Consider the following 21612-nt stretch of genomic DNA (forward strand, 5'->3'; position numbering starts at 1 on the left):
AATTATTTTTAGTAACTTATTCCATCAGTAGCTAATAACCACAGGCTGTGTTCACTTCTTACAGTCACTCTTGGAAGCCCATGATATTGTGGCATCAAAGTGTTATGATTCACCTCCGTCAAGCCCAGAAATGAATAATTCTTCTCTCAATAATCAGTTATTACCAGTAGATGCCATTCGTATTCTTGGAATTCACAAAAGAGCTGGAGAGCCATTGGTAAGTAGATAAATCAGTGCCTTCTTAAATCTTAAATGTAAACAAATTGTGACTCAGTCACTACTTTTATCTGTTTTTTTTTCCTTTTTCTTAACATAATCTGAAAACTTTTTGTCAGTCTTTTTTACCCACATATAAACACACAGCTGACAGTCTCTCAAATTGATTGAGCATATAAAACTAAAAAGAAAAGTTTAACTTAGATGTTAGAAGTATGCCAGTAGGTATTAAAGAATTCAAAAGAGAACTACTTCAATTCTTTCTGTCTTTAAAAAAATAATGAACTCAGGTTGCTTACTAATGATAGTATTAAAACATGGTATAAGGTTGGTTATTAAAAATTGAAGCCATTTTTCAAATACCTGTAAGTAGTGAAGTTCACTGTTTCTGCTGTTGTGGATCCTAAGAATAGTGAAATGAAAAAAAGGAAAAGCCAAGAATGAGAATGCACAAATACCCTTTCATATTTCCTTGACCTTCCTTTTATCCTGTGGAATACAGCCTAGATATTAGTATTTGTTTCATTTTTAGGGTTAACTTTACCAAGAAAGTTCTTTTTGATGGGTGCTGTATATTCTTACAATTGCATCTAGCTGAATGGGATTAAAATATTAAGACAGGATTGATCATGGGAAAAGTAAGAACAACTTATATAGCTTTGAAATTATTTCTTATATTCATGAATATTTACCTATTTCTTATTAATAAAATAAAATAAATGGTTATTCTATTTCTTGTTTCTTCTAGGGTGTAACATTCAGGGTTGAAAATAATGATCTGGTAATTGCCCGAATCCTTCATGGAGGAATGATAGATCGACAAGGTCTGCTTCATGTGGGAGATATCATCAAAGAAGTCAATGGCCATGAGGTTGGAAACAACCCAAAGGAATTACAGGAATTACTGAAAAATATTAGTGGAAGTGTCACCCTAAAAATTTTACCAAGTTATAGAGATACCATTACTCCTCAACAGGTTAGTAATAAAAGTTTGGTAATGTTAAGAATACCTAATAACCCTGTTAGATATAACCCACCAGTTGCTACCATTTTTGCAAAAGGAAAGAATTGCTTTAATTGTTCTGAATTGACTTATTTTGTCATGGGTGAATTAATGAATTTTTTAAAAACACTATCTTGCTATTATAAAGGAAATAGAAAGTACATTTTTTGTGAACACTATGAACCTCTGTCCTTACATCTAGGTATCAGAAAAACCATAAATCCATTTAAATATTAATGTACAAACATTTTTGACATGTATTCCAGGCTTTGTATTAAGGCCTTTGAGAGGACATTGTGTATATCACTTCCAGATTAGTGTTCATGTGATAGGCTGAATAAAGAATGAAGCCAAAAAGGAGGATGGATACAGAAGATCTTGGACGCTTGGTTTGCAGACATTTGATCTGTATTTTAGGTAAAATAGATATTTGAATAAGGGAATATTTTAACAATCAAGACCAACTAAGTTAACAAGTGGCTACTGTAGTTATTGATGGAGATGATAAAAATGTATGATGAAATTATAAAGAAAGAAAAAGAAAGGAATTGCACAAAAATAGTTGAAAATTATAGTAGTATTAGAATGGAAAAGAGGATTTCAAACTTAGAAAACAGAAATAGGAAATATTCATCATTTTTTAGATTGATACCTCTAATGTTGAGTTTTATTCCAGAAATTTATTATTTCATGTAGGAATGAAATTTTACATTTTCTTGCATAAAATACTGCCAAGGTATCTTCCTTCATATTGTTAATACTAGTGCACAGGAACTTTGTTTTTATCTTCCATATAATTCTTCAAAATAATATTTGTTGAATGCCTATTTTAAACTGTTCTCTGGAAAATAGGGTGGACTATTTAGTTTTGAGTTCTACCAAATAAATGGAGCTTCTGAAAATAATAGGTTTATAATGAACTTTGATTGAAATGAAAGTGGAGACCTTAGTTTTAAAAAAAGGGAATTGTAAAAATAAAATGCATTAGTACTTAGACATCTCATGTTACTGTTACTTTTCCATTTGTGACAACATGAGACCTGTCTTGCACCTCAATAGATTAGAAGAGTAAAATCTAAGTTTTGCTATTTTTTGGTTATTTTATATGCATTGTGATAGGAAGATCCCTTCAAACCCCTTTCCCCCAATGGTCTTAGCTTCAGAATTTCTACAGTTCACCATGGCTACAATGGACTTTACAGGCAAAATAAATTTTTACGATATTAAGTTTCTATGTAGATTCTGTATCTTTTTTTAAAATTTTTTTATTTGTTCTAATTAGTTATACATGACAGTAGAATGTACTTTGACACATCATACATAAATGGAGTATAACTTCTCATTCTTTTGGTGGTACATGATGTTATAAAGATTGTGTAATCATATATGCACTTAGGGTAATAATGTCTGATTCATTCAACTATCATCACTCCTCCCAAAACCCCTCCCCTCCCTTCACTCCTCTCTAATAAAAAGTACTTCTGTTCTTCCCTAGTACCCCCCACCTTTATTGTGAATTAGCATCCAAATATCAGAGAAAACATTCAGCCCTTTGGTTCTTTGGGATTAGCTTATTTTGCTTAGCATGATGTTCTCCAGTTCCATCCATTTACCTGAAAATGCCATAATTTCATCCTTCTTTAAGGTTGAGTAAGTTTCCATTATGTATATATACTACAGGTTCTTTATCCATTCATCTGTTGAAGGGCACCTAGGTTTGTTCCATAGTTTACTATTGTGAATTGAGCTGCTATAAACATTGATGTGGCTGTGTCACTGTAGTATGCTGATTTTAAGTCCTTTGGGTATAAAACAAGGAATGGGATAACTGGGTCAAATGGTGGTTCCATACAAGGTTGTACTGCTTTCCATAGTGGTTTCACCAATTTGCAGTCCCACCAGCAATGTATGAGTATACCTTTTACCCCACATCCTTGCCAACATTTGTAGTTGCTTTTATTCTTGATGATTGCCATTGTGGCTGGAGTGAGATGGAATCTCAATGTAGTTTTGATTTGCATAGATTCTGTATTGTGTACACTGAATAGAATGAAATGTGTAGATATTTAGTCTTAAGTATATTTTTCTATCCCATACCTTCTGAAACTCTGGCTTTCACTTAGCCTTTAGAGCTGGGGGAGGGGATTAAAATGGGGGAGAAGAGGTCCTCCAAGCTTGTGAAGCAGACTCAGGCCTATCCGACTGTAAAAATGTAAAGATTATAACCTGGAGGATCCCAAAGGAGGACTACAGATGTCCAAAGGGGGACTTTTGAAAAAACAAACAGAGGAGTTATTACTCATTACATTGGAATAATAGACATAAGTCAGGATTGCCCTGGGCAACCCAGGAACACCCTGCTAGGAGAAACTATGAGAAAGGAAGGGCATTTAGCCTCCTCAACTCTGTGTAGTAGCTTTATCATATAGTTCAATAAATTTCACGTCTCTGGTTTTGTTTTCTGCAGATTCAGTTACCTACAGTCAACAAAAGTCTTAAAATGTTGGTTGGAAAATTGCTAAATAAAGAACTCATAAGTTTTAGATTGCACACTATTCTGATTAGTATGATGAAATATTGCACTGTCCTATTCTGTTCCAACCAGAGGATGAATAATTCCTTCGTCTAGTGCACCTATGCTGTGTACGCTACCTCTCACCATTCACTTAGTGGCTGAATCTATTACCTGATCACCAGTTGTGGTATCACAAAGCTTGTGTTTCTGCAACCCGTTTTATTTAATAACAACCCCAAAGCACAAGAAAAGTAATGCTGGCAATTCAGATATGCCACTTCAAAAGCCATAAAGTGATTCTTTTGAGTGAAAAAGTGAAACTTTGACTTAATAAAGAAAGGAAAATAATTTGATGCTGAGATCACTAAGATATACATCAAGAACAAATCTTTAAGCTACAAAATTGTGAAGAAAGATTAGTGCAAACTTTGTGTTTTCACCTCAAACAGCAAAAATTACGGCCATGTTGCCTATGAAGTGCTTAGTTAGGATGGAAAAGGCATTGAATTATAGAGTTTGGTGCTATCAGAGATTTGAGGCATCCATTGAGAGATCTGGAATGTGTTCCCATGGGAAAGTGCAGATTTCTATGCTATGGAGTTAGTTGCAGCTCTTCCTCTGGATTTCTGTAAATGTAGATGGAAGCCAGGTGGTCTCCCTGCCATGGTGGTGTTTTTCAAAGCATGCCAGTAGATCATCTTTGTCAGAATGCTTTGGGATTACTAGCTAATAGTCCAAAATCTGTATGAGATCTCTATTTTTAAATATGAGGACTAGGGTAATCTGGACATTGTAGCCAGTCTGAAGTTCTTCACCTTACATGTAGTTTAGGTTTCTAGAGGCTGTTCATAATTCTGTTTCTTCATTAGGACCAAACTGATAGGAATTCTCTTTTATTCATTGTTTAAGATCAGCATGACCTGAATACCAAAAATATTATAGGGAAAGAAATATCAAATTTCATTTAAGAATATACATGTAAAAAATCCCAACAAAATAGTGACAAATAAAATTTAATTGTGCTTAAAGGAGATCATACTATAACCATGTCTACATTGGATATATTGTGAGTATGCTAGTAGCATAGTTTCATATCAGAAAACCCATATATGAAACTAGACACATTAACAAATTAAAACAGAATAATCTCAATAGAGTACTTGATAAAATTCAACACCTATTTTTTCTTAAAGTATTTTATTTATTTTTATTAGTGAATTGTAGTTATATATAATATTGTGCTTCATTTTGAGATAATGATATAAGCATGGAATATAATTTGTTCCAGTTCAGTTCCCCGTATTTCCCTATATCCTCCCCTGTTTCCCTTCCTCTACTCTACTGGTCTTTTATTTATTTATAGATTTTTTTCAATTAGTGCTTTATAGATATACATAAAGGTGAAATTCCCTGCTGTATATTTATATTTGTACTTAGCATAATTTGGTTAATTTCATTCCACCATTCCTTTCTTTTTCTGTCCTTCCTCCCTTCCTATCAACCCTCTGCTTCTCTGATCTCCCTTCTATTTTCATAGGGATTCCCCTACCAGCCACTTTTTCTCCCTTAGTTTGGGCTAGATTCTATATATAAAAGAAAACATTCAGCCCTTTTCTTTTCTGTATGTGGCTTATTTCTCTTAGCATGTTGTTTTCCAATTCCAGCCATTTGCCAGCAAATGCCATAAGTCATTCTTCTTTATAGCTGAGTAAATCATGCATATATACCATATTTTCTTTATTCTTTTTTTGATGGGCACTTGGGTTGATCTCATAATTTGACTGTTGTCAGTTGCACTGCTATAACATTGATATGACTATATCACTCTAGTATGCTGATTTTAGTTCTTTTGGCTAAATGCCAAGGAGTGGCAAAGCTGAGTCATATGGTGGTTACATTCCTTTTTTTTTTTTTTTTTTTTTGAGGAATATCTTTACTGCTTTCCAGAGTGTTGTACTAATTTGCAGTCCCACCAATAATGTATAAGTGTACCTTTTCCCCCAACATCCTCGCCAACATTTGTTGTTGCTTGTATTCTTGATAGTTTTCAATTGACTGGAGTGATATGAAATCTCGATGTACTTTTGATTGGAATGTTGCTAGGAATGTTAAACATTTTTTGATATATTTTTTAGTCATTTGTATTTCTTCTTTTGAGAAGTGTCTGTTTAGTTCTTTTGTTCATTTATCTATTGGAGATAAATTTTTTGAGTTCTTTAAGTATTATGGATATTAATTCCCTGTCAAAGGAGCAGCTGGCAAAAATCTTTCATTCTGCAGGCTCTATCTTCACACTCTTAATTGTTTCCTTTGCTGTGCAGAAGCTTTTAAATTTGATTCCATCCCATTTATAGATGCTTGGTTTTATTTCTTACACTTTAGTAGTCTTGTTAGGGAAGTCAGTGCCTGCACCTATATGATGGAGTATTATGCCTGTATATTTTCTTTTCTTTTTTTCTAGCAGTTGCAAAATTTCTAGGTCTTGATCCACATTGAGTCCACTTTTGTGCAGGTTGAGAAAGAAGTATTTGTTTTCAATCATATACATATGGATATTCAATTTTCCTAGCACTGTTTGTTAGAAAGGCTATATTTTTCCCAGCATATATTTTTGGCAACTTGTCAAATACTGTATGACTGTGTCTGTGTGGATTTATCTCATGTTTTCTATTTGATTACAATAGTCTTCATGTCAAATGTTTTTGAGCCAATACCATACGGGTTTGTTGCTGTAGCTCTGTAATATAATTTGAGATCTGGTATTGTGATGCCTCCAGCATCACTCTTCTTGTTCAGGATTGCTTTTGCTATTCTGGATCTTCAAAATGAATTTTAGGACTAATTTTTCTAGTTTTGTGAAAAATGTCATTGGTATTTTTTTAAGTTGTAGATGGACACAATATCTTTATTTTCATTTATTTATTTTTATGTGGTGCTGAGGATTAAACCCAGGATCTCACACCTGCGAGGCAAGCAGTCTACCACTGAGCTACAACCCCAGCCCCAGTATTTTGATGAGGATTGCATTGAATCCATATATTGCTTTTGGTTGTGTGACCATTTTGACAATATTAATTCTGCCTATTCAAGAACATCCTGCTTCTAAGATCTTTGATTTCTTTCATCGGAGTTCTATAGTTTTCATTGTAGAGATCTTTCACCTCATTGGTTGGATTTATTATCAAGTTTTCTTTTGTTTTTTTTTTTTTTTGAGGTTATTGTGAATGTCATAGTTTTCCTGATTTCTTTCTTAGCAGATTCATTATTGGATTATAGGAAAGTGATTGATTTGTGTATGTTGATCTTATATCCTGCTACTTTGCTGAATTTGTTTATCAGGTCTAGAAATCTTTGGTGAAGTTTTTGGGTCTTCCAAATATAGAATCATGTCATCAGCAAACAGGTAATTTGTATTCCTTCAATTGCCTTCTTTTGTCTGATAGTTCTAACTAACTAGAGTTTCAAGAACTATATTGAGCAGATGAGAGTAGTTTTTAGAGGAAATGCTTTCAGTTTTTCTTTGTTCATTATGATGTTGGTTTTGGGTTTGTCATATCTAGCCTTTATAATGTTGAGGTTAAGTTCCTCCTATCTCTAGTTTCTCCAGTGTTTTTAACATGAATGGGTGCTGGATTTTGTTGAATGCTTTTTCTGCATCTGTTGAGATGATCATGTGATCATTATTCTCCTTAACTCTAGTTATGTGATAAGTCACATATATTGATTTGTGTATGTTGAACCAACTTTGCATCCCTGAAATGAAAAGTATGTGATCATGGTGTACAATCTTCTTAATGTGTTTTTGATATGGTTTACCAGAATTTTATTAAGTATTTTTGTATCTATGTTCATCAAGGATGTTGTTCTGAAGTTTTCTTTCCTTGATGTGTCTTTGGTTTTGGTATCAGGGTGATACTGGCTTTATAGAATGTATTTGGAGTTTAAATGTTCACTCCTTTTCAATTTCATGGAGTAATCTGAGAGAGATTGGTGTTAGTTCTTCTTTAAAGGTCTGGTAGAACTCAGCTAAGAAGCTATCTGGTCCTGGGCTTTTCTTTGTTGGGAAGCTTTTAATTGCTGTTTAAGTTTCATTGCTTGATGTTAGTTTGTTTAGGTTTTCTGTACCTTTGTGTTCAATTTGGGTAGATCATACATTTCTAGAAATATGTTAGTATCTTCTAGGTTTCCCTGTTTATTGGTGTATAAATTTTCAAAATAGTTTCTAATGATTCTCTGGATTTCATAACTATCTGGCAATATCTCCTTTTTCATCTCTAATTTTGCTTATTTGGGGCTTTTTTCTTTGGGTTAGTTAAGCTAAGGTTTTATTCTTCTTTTTCTAGGACCTTAAAGTGTAATATTAGATTATTTATTTAGGATATTCCTTTTTTTTAATGTAAGAACACAGTGCTATAAACTTTCCTCTTAGAACTGCCCTCATACTGTCTGAGGGATTTTTTAAAAAATATTTTTTAGTTGTTGATGAATCTTTATTTTATTTATGTGTATGTGGTACTGAGAATCAAACCCAGTGCCTCACGCATGCTAGGCAAGCATACCACCACTGAGCCACAACCCCAGCCCCTATCTGAGGGATTTTGATGTATTATTTATCTATTCTCATTTGTATCTAAGATTTTAAAAAATTTATCCCTTTATATAAAATTTTTAAAAATATATCCCTTTAGATCTATTCATCATTAAAATGGTTTCTGTTTTTTATCTTGTTGATTTCTAATTTCATTTCTTTATGAACTGACATGATACAAGGAATTATTTCTGTTTCTGTATTTGCTAACGTTCTTTGTGCCTTAAAATATATTGTAGAGAAAGTTCCATGTGCCACTGAGAAGAAACTGAATGTATTTGTTGATGATTTAAATATTCTATAGTTGTCTGTTAGCTCCATTTAATTAAGAGTATTTTTTAGTTCAGAAAAGTTTTTACATAGTTTGGATTACCTACCTAATGGTGAAAGAGGTGTGTTGAAATCACTCAATATTATTTTTTTAAATGAGTTTTTTTATTTTTTAGTTTCAGGTGGACACAATATCTTTTATTTTCTTATTTTTATGTGGTGCTGAGAATCGAACCTAGTGCCCCACTCATGCTAGGTGGGCACAATACCACTTGAGTCACATCCCCAGCCCACTCAATATTATTTTATTGTGATCTATTTGATTCGTTTTTTGAGGGGAGGGAGGGTGGTACCAGGGATTGAACTCAGTGATACTCAACCACTGAGCCATATCCCCAGTCCAATTTTGTATTTTATTAGAGACAGGGTCTCACTGAGTTGCTTAGCGTCTCACAGTTGCTGAGGCTGGCTTTGAACTTGGGATCCTCCTGTCTCAGCCTCCTGAGCCACTGGGATTACAGGTATGTGCCACTGTGCCCAGCTTGATTCATTATTTTTAAATATTAATAAATTTAAAACAAGAGGAAACCTCCTTTTATTTTAAAAAAAGAAAAACTGGAACAAATATTCTTATGAATAGTTGAATATTAGAAGCTTTCTTTTAAAGAGAGAAATTGGACTCTCTGTTGGTCTGCCTGAGATCTCCTTACGTGCCAACTCCAACTTCCCATGGAGCCCCATTTCCAGCATAATAAATGAGCCCATCATAAACCAAGAGAAACTTGTTAATATGAAACACAACTGTGTATTGGTAGAAAGGAACTGCCCTCAAATGATAAAACCATCAATATCTGTTATAACAGATGATAGCTTCAGTTTTCCTTAAATTAGGAATGAACAGTATATGTTTGCAAACTAGGGAATTGATCCATTTAATAATCTCAGCATTGAGATATAGCTGGCAACAAACACTTTCACTATTCCCAGCCATTTGAGACAAAGCAGCTGACAGAAATGTCACCCAGGATCCTAAATCAGCTTGGCACTGACAAGCTTACGGACCCTGGCAGAAACTGGATGGAAAAGCACAACTTGCTACAGAGAAGAAGGGTGATCTCGTTCAGAATTTTGATGAGGATTTCAGCAATGAAGCAAACTGAATTGATTTAACTTCTTAAAGAAATAATAATGAAATGTTAAGGATTTTTGACTGCTTTTAAAGTTTTCATTTGGGATATAACAACATATAGATCTGTAATATTTTAAATTTGAAGGCTCTTGGACATTTTTACTTTTTAATTATTCCTTATACTCAATTATTTGTTTGCTGTTAATTAAGTCAAAGAACTGAGAAACTGAAGTGTAAAACAAAGGTGAATAAAGTCTTTGCCCAGTTTAAAAAAAAATGGAAGTAAAGAAGGGTGTTCATTAGCACCACTTTCAGTTAATATTTTCCTGAAAATTTCACAAGCATAGTATGGCAAAAATAAATTGTAAAAACAAAAGATTTTAGAAGTATGTCAAAAAATTGATTTTTTTGCATGAAAACCTCCCCCAAAATTATACATTTAGAAGTAATAGTTTAATAATTTATCAAAGTAATAGAAAAATAAATTAATATGCAACAATCACTTGAATTTTATGTCATAGCAGACATCTAAAAACATAACTAGATCATTTACAATAGAGGTACAGAATGTCACATTTGTGTTAAGAATAAATCTAATGAAAAAAGTCAAGACCTCTACACCAAAAAAAAAAAAAATGTGAAGAGATCATCTTCATGGATAGGAAGACAATATTGTTTTCCTCAAATTGACTTATAGATTAAATGAAATTTCAATCAGAATTCCAGCAAGATTTTTCATGGCCTTTGATAAGATAAATAGCTAAGACACTTTTGAGGCCAAAAAAGGGAGGGGGCAGGAATAGGGGCTTATTGTATAGAAATCAAGATATTGTATTGGCATAGGAATAAATAGTATGATCAGTGGAATAGAGAGCTCAGAAAAAGACCTGTGTGTGTCCCCTCCACCCCTTTGGAATATGACAAAGACATCATTCAGTAAGAAAAGAAGAAAGTACTGAAGGAATGGAGGGAAATTGGTTTATTCATAGGGATAATATTTGAAATTGTCTTCCCATTTCATTCTCTATACTTAAATCAAGTAAAATACACTTGGTCAGTAAATATTTGCAGTTATATTAGAAATCACAGTGTGAAATTCCATCTTATACTGTTCAATGGGCAAAATCGGTTGAAAGTTCATGTGTAACAAGATGCAGTAATTTCCTAGAGTAGTTCTTAATATGTACAACTGGAAACAGGTTAACAAGCATGTAAATCCAAAATCATTACATGCATATAGTATAGTATTTTTAATTCAAAATAACTAAATGCATACTTTCAAACAATATATATAGATGCAATTAAATCTATATACAAAAGGTAAAGAAAGGAGTTTGTGAATAAAGGTCCAGGGTAAGAGTTGGGGAAGCCAGGATGATGGAAGAGACAGAATGGAATAAGGACAGGAGGACCACACAGGCTTAGACTGTGTTTTGGTTGGCAAATCCATGTTGTTGTTCATTATATTATTAACCCTCATATGGGCCAATGACTCAAATGTGACAGAAATTTGAGAATTTTGATTAGCATAGTTTGAATAGCCTAAGTTAATATGTTTTTTAATAAAATTTTACTACACCAACTGAAACTTAAATTTGTGGCCCCCAGATGGATTTGCCCCTCAAATCTTTTTAAGCTATATATATATAGTCTCCTTGCTTGTCTCAAAATGTGTGTGTGTGTGTGTGTTTAACTAAGTAGTCCACATGCATATACTGAGAGAATCTTCAGAAAAGAACATCCTGATTTGCAGAGATTTTCTTCCAGTATCTGGCTTGACTTTTCATTCTCTTAACAGTGTCAATCATTCAAATATGTATATTCATATTCATATACATTTTCTTTTGTAAGTCATGCTTTTGTTGTTTTGTAAGAAATCATTGTATAACCCAAGGTCAAAGATTTTTTTCCTTTATTCTAGAAGTTTTATAGTTCTGTGCTTTATATCTAGGTCTATAACTGACCTACTATGAGTTTATTTTTATATATAGTGTGAGGAAAAGATCAAAGTTGGTATTTTTTCTTTTACTTTTTACGTATAAATATTCATTTTTTTCTAGTTCTGTTTACTGAAAAGAAAAACTTTCAAGCTCAGAAAATTTTTTTCTAGTTTCTTCAGATATTTTTTGACCCCTCTATTTCTCTTTTTTCTATCCATTTACATAGCAGGCTCCTTGAAGTTCTCTCGTAATTCACTAATGTGCTATTTATTCATCGGGTCTTTTTTCCTCCATATTTTCCATATGGATAGTTTCTATTGCTGTATCTTTGGTTTACTATTTTTTTCTTCTGCATTTGCTATCAATCACAACTGACTTTTTAATCATAGAAAAATTAGTTTTTATTTCTTTAGGTTCAAATTGTATGTGTGTGTTTTTGTGTGTGTGTGTGTGTGTGTGTGTGTCATGTGTACACTTAACATGCCCACTCTTGAACATCTGAACACAAAATGTAAAATTAAAATAATGATCATACTGGCCTCGTCTATTGGTTCTATTATTTTCATCTTTTCTGGGCTACTCTTAATTGGCTTTTCTCTTCCTTCTAGGTTATATTTTCCTGATCACTTTCAATTGGCTGTCAGGCATCATGAATTGTAGTTTGTTGGGTGGTGGATATTTTTGTATTAGGAATATTCTTAAGTTTTGTTCTTTGATGCAGTTACGTGGAAGTACTCTGATCCTTTGAAATCTTGCTTCTTAAGCTTTGATAGATGCAACCAGAGCAGGGGAAGTCTAGGGCATTGCCCTTCTAAGTACTCTACCCAGTGTCTCATGAATCATGAGATTTTTTTTCCCCATCAACCTGGTGAGAATGGATGCTATTCTTGACCTTATATGACCTCCTGATATTTGACATTTTCAAGTGCCCCATCAGTTAGGAAGGAGCAGCTGGGTACTTTCCTTATATGCATGCACTAAACAGGGGACAGCTAAAAACTGGAGGGAGTCCCTGTGCTTCTTAAGTCCTCCCTCTCTGTAGCTTTCCTCACTGATACTCTTTTCAGTACTCTGTTGCCTTCTCAATCTTCCTGATCTCCCAGCTCATCTCCTCAACTTGGAGATCACCAGACTCCAGCAGGAGTCTTCTCCCCTGAGTTGCATCCAGGGACCTTTCCCTGTGCAATTAACTGGGGCAGATGTGCAGTTCATGATTTTGTTTGATGACATCTTATAGAGATCACTGTCTTTCTTGCCTGATCTCTGATGTCTTGAGAAACATTGTTTCATATATTCTATCCAGTTTGCTAGATGTTTCAGAAAATTTAAATTTTTGATTAAGTGAATCTTTCTCATGGTTCAGAAATCAAAAAAATCTAAGTAGGTATTCAGTTGCCTCCCTGTGAATCCTTTCTGCTATCAGTCTAATACCCATCATCCCAATAAGAAACTGTGCTATTCGTTTTATCTTTCTGTAGTTTCTTTATTCATATGCAAGTAAATAAAAATTATATTCTCTTACTCCCCTTCCACTTCCTTTTTCATGAAAGGTTTTCATGATATGCATGCTATTTTGAATCTTCTCTCTTTTTTTTTTCACTTAAGCATGCATCTTAGATCTTTCCTCTTCATACCTAAACTGCCTCCCCTCACCACCCTCTTTCACTCACAAATGCTTTTTTTTTTTTAACTGCTACAATAGTGTTATATAACATAGGCTTATCATCAGTTGTTTAACCAATTCCCTATTGTTAAATAGTTAGGTTGCTTCTAATCTTTTGCTGTTTGGAATAACTTAGTAGTAGTCTTGTACATAAATCATTTTGCATGTATTTGATTAATAGAACTATTGAATCCATTCTCAGAAGTAGATTACTAGGTCAGAGGGTTTATGCATTTGTAATTTTCATAGTTTTTCCCGAAATTGTCCTCCCAAGGGGCTGAACCATCTTCCACAAGTCTATTAGGGATATGGACTAATAGGTGTTTTTCCTATCTATAGAATATATCGAACATTTGGATTTATACTAGTAAAATAGGAATAAAATGTTGCAGTTTCAATTTGTATTCTGAGGTTGATCATCTGTGTTTAAAAGTGAAAGGAAAGTAATTTTACTCTTCTAATTTTTGTTCATTCAGTTCTTATTTGTAAAAAAAAATAAGAATGTGAAATTGAAATGCTTTAGTTGATGGTGTTTAGTAACTTCTTTATAAAGAACAGTTAGGGGCTGGGGTTGTGGCTCAGTTAGTGGGCAGAGTGCTTGCCTAGCATGCATGAGGCACTGATTTGATCCCCAGCACCACATAAAAATAGGAAAATAAAATAAAGGTATGGTGTCCAACTACAACTAAAAAATAAATATTTTTTTAAAAAAGAACAGTTAACATTCATAGCCTACTAGTGAAACACTTCAAGATTCAATTAATAAATAATTACATTAAATATAGTAAATTCTCCAATGATTTTAAAGTTATTATAGAATATCTATATCAAAGCTGGATTAATTGATTTTTCAGGCAGATTTTACCTAAGTAAAACTAGGTTTAATCTGAATTTGAGCATAAGGGAATGATCCAAAATTAGTTGGATAGATGAAAACATAATTGTTCCTTCTAGAAATTTTTATATTTGAGAAATGTAATTTGTTTTCCACAAATAATTATATTTCCAGAATAATTTTAAGGAAAGTAGGGGAATGCATATTTGAAATTTGGATTAAATTTGTAACTTTATGGTTACAAAATATGTTCCCACACATAAGAAGGACAAACATGGTTAGATAATAGGACATGGTTCTCCATCAAGCTCCCCTTTTATTAGAAATGAGGAACATGCAGATATTTTATAACTATGTATACCATTTCCTTTTCTCTGCCTCATCTTAAGTACCTCTAACTTATTGCTTCTATCATTTATAATTTGTGGGCAATTAATTAGAGAGGTAGTTTCTTTACCAAGTGAAACAATAAAATGGCCCAGAAGTTATTTATACCTTATTGATTTATTATAAATTAAAAGCTGGCTTTATTTATGCAATTAAAAATATATTTTTAGAGTTACACCAACATGGAGAGGCATCCAGCACACATGCGTCAGGTATGAAGTCATTCCAGAGTATTCTCTGGTATTCTCTTTTTCTTCTTTATCAGCCAACTAAATTTACCTTGATTAAACTTACTTGTTTGGTTTTTTTTCCCACTCCCAAAACATAGAGCTGCATGCCATTGTCAAGTTATCCAGCTGACACATTTTAGCAATCTTAATATTGTTTGTATGCTTGCTTTTTAGATACTTCTAAAATTGTATATCAGGCCAAAAAAAATTGGCTTACTGATTTTTTAGCATTAGTTTTTAGCTTTTTCAAGTTGTTGAAAATGTTCTCAATGCTTTCTATCACAATCATCTAATTTTAAATAACTAAATTTTGTCATATGTCCCCAAACTTATTTTTAAATTATTTTAATATGCATCTATCATATTAATTTTATCACACTAATAATATATGCACTTGTACTATTTGAATCTCCTGTTTGGTTATAGTTATGGAAGTATAATAAACAAAATAGAGAAATAATATTGTTATTTTGACTAATTGTGTGCTTTCCTGCTTACTAAAGTATACCTGCTGATTAATACTGAGGCTGTTCGTTAGAAGATAAAATTTGAATTTCTATAAATATGTGTGAAAAAAATCTGTTTTTAAAAAGCAGTTGTCTGAACTTTCAAATGTTGAAAATGCTTAAATTAATTAGAATTCAAATTAAAGTGAACAAGAAAAATATCCCAGATAACTGACATACTTTTGTTAATAAAGCAGATTTAAAAGAAACATGTATATGTAAATGAATTTAAATTGGAAAATAGTTAAAAGGCTTTTTCAGTATTTGTCTTACAATTAATTTAGTGCTGATCATTTAAATATAAGAGACCATATAAATCAGAGCAAGTTAATTTTTAAAAACTATTTTTCATATTAGTTTTGGCCAGTGTAAATATGTTTGATTAAAAAAATTACTAGGGATGAAAGTTGATTTTTTTTTAATTTTCTTTAAGATTACCAAATGTATTTCAGGTCTAACTTCACCACGAACTTTTATATTTTAATTTTTGTGTCAGGATCCCTTTACAAAGTCAGTCCTAATATATCTGAAATATATGCCTTCAGTCAACTGCATACTTTATTTCAGGATATTAATTGAAAAGTAACATTAAAAATTATGCAGTATTGGTTGAAAAATCAAATAAAAAGATTGGGGGAATGTAGAAAAATGTGGAATGGAATAATTGTCAAACTTTGCTGGTTTAAGATTAATTAAAATATAATTTTAATATAGTACTAATGTTTACTGTTTTTTTCTGATGCCAAATTATGTTACATCTTGATTTTTACTTGTGAGAGACAAATTCCTTATTTGAAGTACTAAGTACATGTCACTTACAATTAAATCACAGAGCTTTGAAAAGGAATTCCAAAATCCAGTGGCAAATAACTCATTTATGGTATTTTTCATTGTTATGTGTGTTTTAGGTATTTGTAAAGTGTCATTTTGATTATAACCCATACAATGATAACCTGATACCCTGCAAAGAAGCAGGATTGAAGTTTTCCAAAGGAGAAATTCTTCAGATTGTAAATAGAGAAGATCCAAACTGGTGGCAGGTTAGTATGCTTCTCAAATGTTCTTCAATTGCTTTTCTATTTTTAGTCTTAGATCTGGCCATTATCTGAATATTCAGGAGGAAGGTATTACCATTCCTTCCCTGATTTTTCCCACATGAACAGCTTCTGTCTCCGGGCTACTAATTTTGTGGAAAAAAAAGAGCAAATTGCAAGAGAATTTGTGAGTAGCTATTAGTCAATTCAGAATTCACCCACCTATGGTACAGTTCCACTGGTTTAGGGATTGGAGCAATTGGTTCTTTCACATGGGTGATTGCATTAAACTATGCTATGAGCAGGAAGAACTCACTTGGGGTCAGCCCTTTTGTATAGTCTTGTCTTCTCCCTTTCTGTTTATGTTCATGGCAAGTATAGCATAATTTCTTAAGGTCTTAAATCTATTTGCTCACCTCTTCTCAGTTATTGAGAAATGAAGGTTTGCTATATTAGTTTTGTTTATGTCTTGGATTAAAATCTGTGAATAAAAAAAGAAATGTGTGTCATCACTATATTTTTCCCTTTCCCCATCTTCCATAAGATCTATGTGGTGATGTTATTTTTCCTTTCCTCTAATACTGCTTTCAGAAAGTTTTAGAAACAGTAATGAGTGTTTTTGTAATTGTATCAGCAAACAATTGCAGTCAAAATTGGAAAAACTGACAAATCAAAAGGTCTGGAAGCTTTTTAACTGTCATGCCAAATGACTGTCTCATTAAAGAACATAGTATAAGAGGAAAGAACGTAGGACCAAACTAAAATTAACTGAAATACTGGTAACTTACATTAACTCTAAAACCATTTACAAGATAAGAATAGTCTTACTAATGTGTCCTATACTTAAATTGAGATTTTGATTATGTATAAGTGTACTGTGTGATGAGAAAACCAAGAGATGGATAAAATTAAACAGAATCCATGATTTCTAGAGGTTTTCACTGAATGTCTTAAAATACTTATTTTTAAAATCTGCTTTCTTTGGCTATATCTTTTATTTTTCCATGTTTTTTTCTATGAATGTCATCATTTATCTTTCTCTTCTAATACAGTCACCATTTTCTTAATCTTTTCCTGCATTTTGATAGTCTATTACTTTAATTTCCAGGGTTGCTAAAAATGATTTCAGGTTTTCTTTGCCAGTTGTAAGGATAAAGACAGTAACTGTGAAATAAGCAATGTAGCCAAATCTTAGACTATTACTTAAAAATATCTTTTATTTTTATTTCAAATGTTTTGAAATTAGATGAAGTTTTACCTATTTTGAATTTACTACCTCTCAGAATATTCAAATTCCTGTATATTGTCTTCATTGACTTGGTCTCAGGAAATAACAGTATAGCAGGATTATGATTAATAGTACATGTCTTACTAAAGGGTGCTGGATGAAATGTTCTCTTAACACATCTTACTATAATTGTCTTTTAGGATTTTTAGGGTTTTGTTTCTTTTGATGCTAGGGATGAAACCCAGGGCTTTGTGCATGCTGAACATATGCTCTACCACTGAGCTATACCCATAGTCCCTCATTCTGTATTATAGAACAGTATTTCTTTCCCTTCTTTGACTAATTTAATATTATGAACAAAAAGTGTTAATAATCGTAGAAGCCTGTATATCTTTGTATTTTGGTCTTAAAATTTCATCACCAAATAACATATATAAAGAATTTTAGGTACCAATCAATTCTGCAATGCTAATTAACCCAGTACCATGGATTTAAATCTAAAGGTTATTTTTTTTAAGTGACATTATTTTTACTGACCACTGCTTATCCTACTTACAAGAATATGGTCTCAAATTTTGGTCACTGAGGTATACAATTCATTAATTTGATTCTAGGCTAGCCATGTGAAAGAGGGAGGAAGCGCTGGTCTCATTCCAAGCCAATTCCTGGAAGAGAAGAGAAAGGCATTTGTTAGAAGAGACTGGGACAATTCAGGTGATGAGCTCGAAACAATAAGTACAAACAGCCCTTTGTGCTCACCTTTCTTTGCCTCTTTTGTCTAAATAAGCAATGGCTTTATTTAAGTATATCTAGAATTAATTCCTCCCATCTGCTTTATTTTCTCTCAAAATTAATCTTTTTAATCCCTTTCTGCCACCTACTGGTAGAGTATCAAAATTCAGTGGCTTAACTCACCCTTGCCCCCTTGAGCTTCCTAGGATGGGACATTAAGAAGATGAGTGTCCCACTCTCATAAAATATCACAGTGCAGTTTTATCATATTCTGACATATTGTTTGCATTATATTGATCTTGTCATCCTTCCAGGACCTTTTTGTGGAACTATAAGTAGCAAAAAAAAGAAAAAAATGATGTATCTCACAACCAGAAATGCAGGTAGGTTTTAAATACTTTTCAAGTCTAAAATAACTTATATCATTAATTACAGAATAAGCTCTGAATATCTACTTTAAAGTAAATGTAATTTAGACTACTACCCACTTGCAAGGGTCTGGCTTGTGAACACATGGTACAATATAACAAAGGTTTTTTAAGTCCTTACTGTATATACTAACTGATTTTTGTGAGTATAGTTTAAAAACCAAATGAATTGGTTAGCATATATGCAGGTATTAACCAATGGCAATGTTACAATTATTGAAACCATTTATTCAGAGAATTTTTAAATTATAATTTATGTGTTATTTCTAAAGGGCAGAATGCTTTTTGTGAAGATATTAAAAGAGTTATGATTAAGGACAACTATATTCTGCCATAACATTGTCCTTAAGACTTCTGGAAAAATAGCACTGGACCAAGCAAATCTTAGCTTAATTAGGTAGAATTCTTTCTTAAATCTTTTAGTCTCAAAGAAAGAAATATCTTTAACAGGAAAGAAAATGACAACCATGTGAGGTGATAGATACATTAATTAGCTAGGGGCACATGATCATCATTAATTAATTAGGATCATTTATGTGTCTCTACATCCAAACATCAAGTTGTAGAGTTTAAAATTACTGTCAGGTGTACCTCAATAAAGCATAAAGTTATTTTTATAAATAAGATCTCAGACCTGTATCGGGTACACCTTGCCTGTCTGAAAAAGAAAAAGAAGAAAGATAAATAATGGAAACTACATTATTTAGACTACTTTCTTGCCAGACATGATGGTACAATCCTGTAATCCCTGCTTCTCAAGGAGACTGAAGCAGGAGTATCACAAGTTCATCGAGGCATGGGCAATTAGCAAGACCTTGTCTCAATATAAAACAGGGCTGGTGATATAGTTCAGTGGTAGAGCACTTTCCTAACATATGAAAAGCACTGGGTTTGATCCTTAGCATCACAAAAATAAATAAATGAAGTATTTTCTTAACTTCAGTCCTACCCCTATACTGGTAGTAAACTAAAGTGTATACAATCAAAGAAATACTATAGGAAGAAGTAAGCTTTTTCTGTCCTAGTACTGGTGTAATCTACTTTGGAGAAATTGTATAAGGAAAGGTTGTTGAGATAATAACTTAAGTATTATTACCATAGATTGGGAATTTTAGCAATAATGGTCCTATCAATAATGACAGGTAATATAATCGTTCAAATTCACTTTGACCTTAGTATTCATTAAATATGTGTCCCTAAAGCGTTTTTGAAAAATAGAAAATTTGTCCTTTTCCTGTTGACTAAGATGATGATTGGGATATATTAACTGAAAATAGTTTAGATCTAACATTTTATTATATACATAAATTTGAGGATCTTAATATTTAAATACCAGCATGTTGTTTATATGCATTTGGTATAGTATTTATTCATTTACTTCATTGGAAGGATGTTCTCTGTACTCCTTCCTCCATACTCAATATACCCTTTTTAGTGTAAATTTTACTGATCTATAATTTGCTTACTTGCACTAAAGAGTTGTTTCTACTGACAAATTGATTATAAAGAAACTTTAATGGATAGAATATTTGATAAATAAGTATGATAAAATTTTAAGAGCACATGCTTGGAAACAGATGTTTAAGTCAAGATATAAAATAATTTATTGTACTTTACCAATTTTTTTTTTAATCTGTGCTAAACAGGTTAACAATCAAGACAACAAAACCATCATTGGAAAGTATAGCAGATGATTTCTCATGTATAGGAAAGATAAGTAAATATAATGTTTTTCCATTTCCTTTTACATTTAGAATTTGATCGTCATGAAATTCAGATATACGAGGAAGTAGCTAAAATGCCTCCCTTCCAGAGAAAAACGCTAGTATTAATAGGAGCTCAAGGTGTGGGCCGAAGAAGTTTGAAAAACAGGTTCATAGTACTGAATCCCACTAGGTTTGGAACTACAGTGCCATGTAAGTTTTCTGTGTTTTCTTTGCTATTTATTTGTAGAAGACAGTATGAATACATGGATCTGGGGGGGAATTATTAATTATTGTTACTTCCAAATAAATTTGGATTATGCCAGTGAAAATAAACTGGTAGATGATACTTAAAAGCTTAGCAGTTCTTAAAATCATACTGTAGCAATTGACTTGCTGCTTGGTGGCAATTGTCTCTCCAAACTGTTCTGTTCAGAAAAGTTAGAGTTAAATGCAAGTGTTTACCGATTGAAGCAAAATTACATTAACTCAGTATTATACAACTGATATCTATCTGAAAATTTATATTTTTCAGCCACTGCAGTGTAAAGAAAAGGGGGAAGAGTCTTTTGGATTCTCAGGCACACTCAGGGTGGCAATAGCTTTGTGAATTTATGTGGTCTGTCTTATAGCTCTCAGTCCTGCAAGGTCATGGACCTGATTTCTGATAGCATATCAAAAGCAATTCATCCTTCATAGCAGCCAGCATTCATTAAGAACACAAAGATTAATATATAAAATAATACTGGTGAGAATAATAACCATTAAGTGAATCACTCGCTCACTTTGTGATCTTTGTAATTTTCCCTCTTTTTGCATTGTATATTGACTTGGAAAGGAAAATAATGAGGTTTGAAGTAAACTTGGTGAGACTGGAATTAGATCTTAGAGTTGGATGATATCACTGACATTGTTATTATGACTACACGTTTCTTTCTGTTTTAGAGATGCATGAACTATTGTTGTGGGAGCTTGTGAACTCTCTTCCCTGAAAAAGCAGGAGACAGGCCTGTGTTGCCTTTCTAACTGCTCTTTCTGTGCTGACTTTTTAACACAGTATTCCTTTTTTTTTTTTTTTTTTGGTACTGGGAATTGAACCCAGCTGTGCTCAACCACTGAGCCATATCCCTAGCTCCCTGGCCTTTTTTTTTTTTTTTTTTTAAGTTGTAGATGGGTATAATACTTTTTTAAAATTATTTTTTTAA

At 32.6% G+C, this 21612-nt stretch overlaps 1 protein-coding gene across 3 annotated transcripts in view; it reads left to right on the top strand.

The window, feature by feature from the left end:
* Positions 1 to 21612, top strand: part of Pals2 (protein associated with LIN7 2, MAGUK p55 family member) — a 118426-nt gene that overhangs the window by 72394 nt on the left and 24420 nt on the right. For 2 of the 3 annotated variants that reach the window (XM_077795983.1, XM_026400216.2), the window contains exons 4-10: positions 65 to 217; positions 965 to 1192; positions 14717 to 14758; positions 16191 to 16322; positions 18159 to 18258; positions 18591 to 18659; positions 20459 to 20620. In XM_077795983.1, the coding sequence (XP_077652109.1) occupies positions 65 to 217; positions 965 to 1192; positions 14717 to 14758; positions 16191 to 16322; positions 18159 to 18258; positions 18591 to 18659; positions 20459 to 20620 (886 nt within the window). The remainder of the gene's footprint in view (positions 1 to 64; positions 218 to 964; positions 1193 to 14716; positions 14759 to 16190; positions 16323 to 18158; positions 18259 to 18590; positions 18660 to 20458; positions 20621 to 21612) is intronic. The other variant, XM_026400218.2, reaches the window with a different exon arrangement.

Source organism: Urocitellus parryii, chromosome 3, assembly GCF_045843805.1.
Source record: "Urocitellus parryii isolate mUroPar1 chromosome 3, mUroPar1.hap1, whole genome shotgun sequence".
Classification (NCBI taxonomy): Eukaryota; Metazoa; Chordata; class Mammalia; order Rodentia; family Sciuridae; genus Urocitellus; species Urocitellus parryii.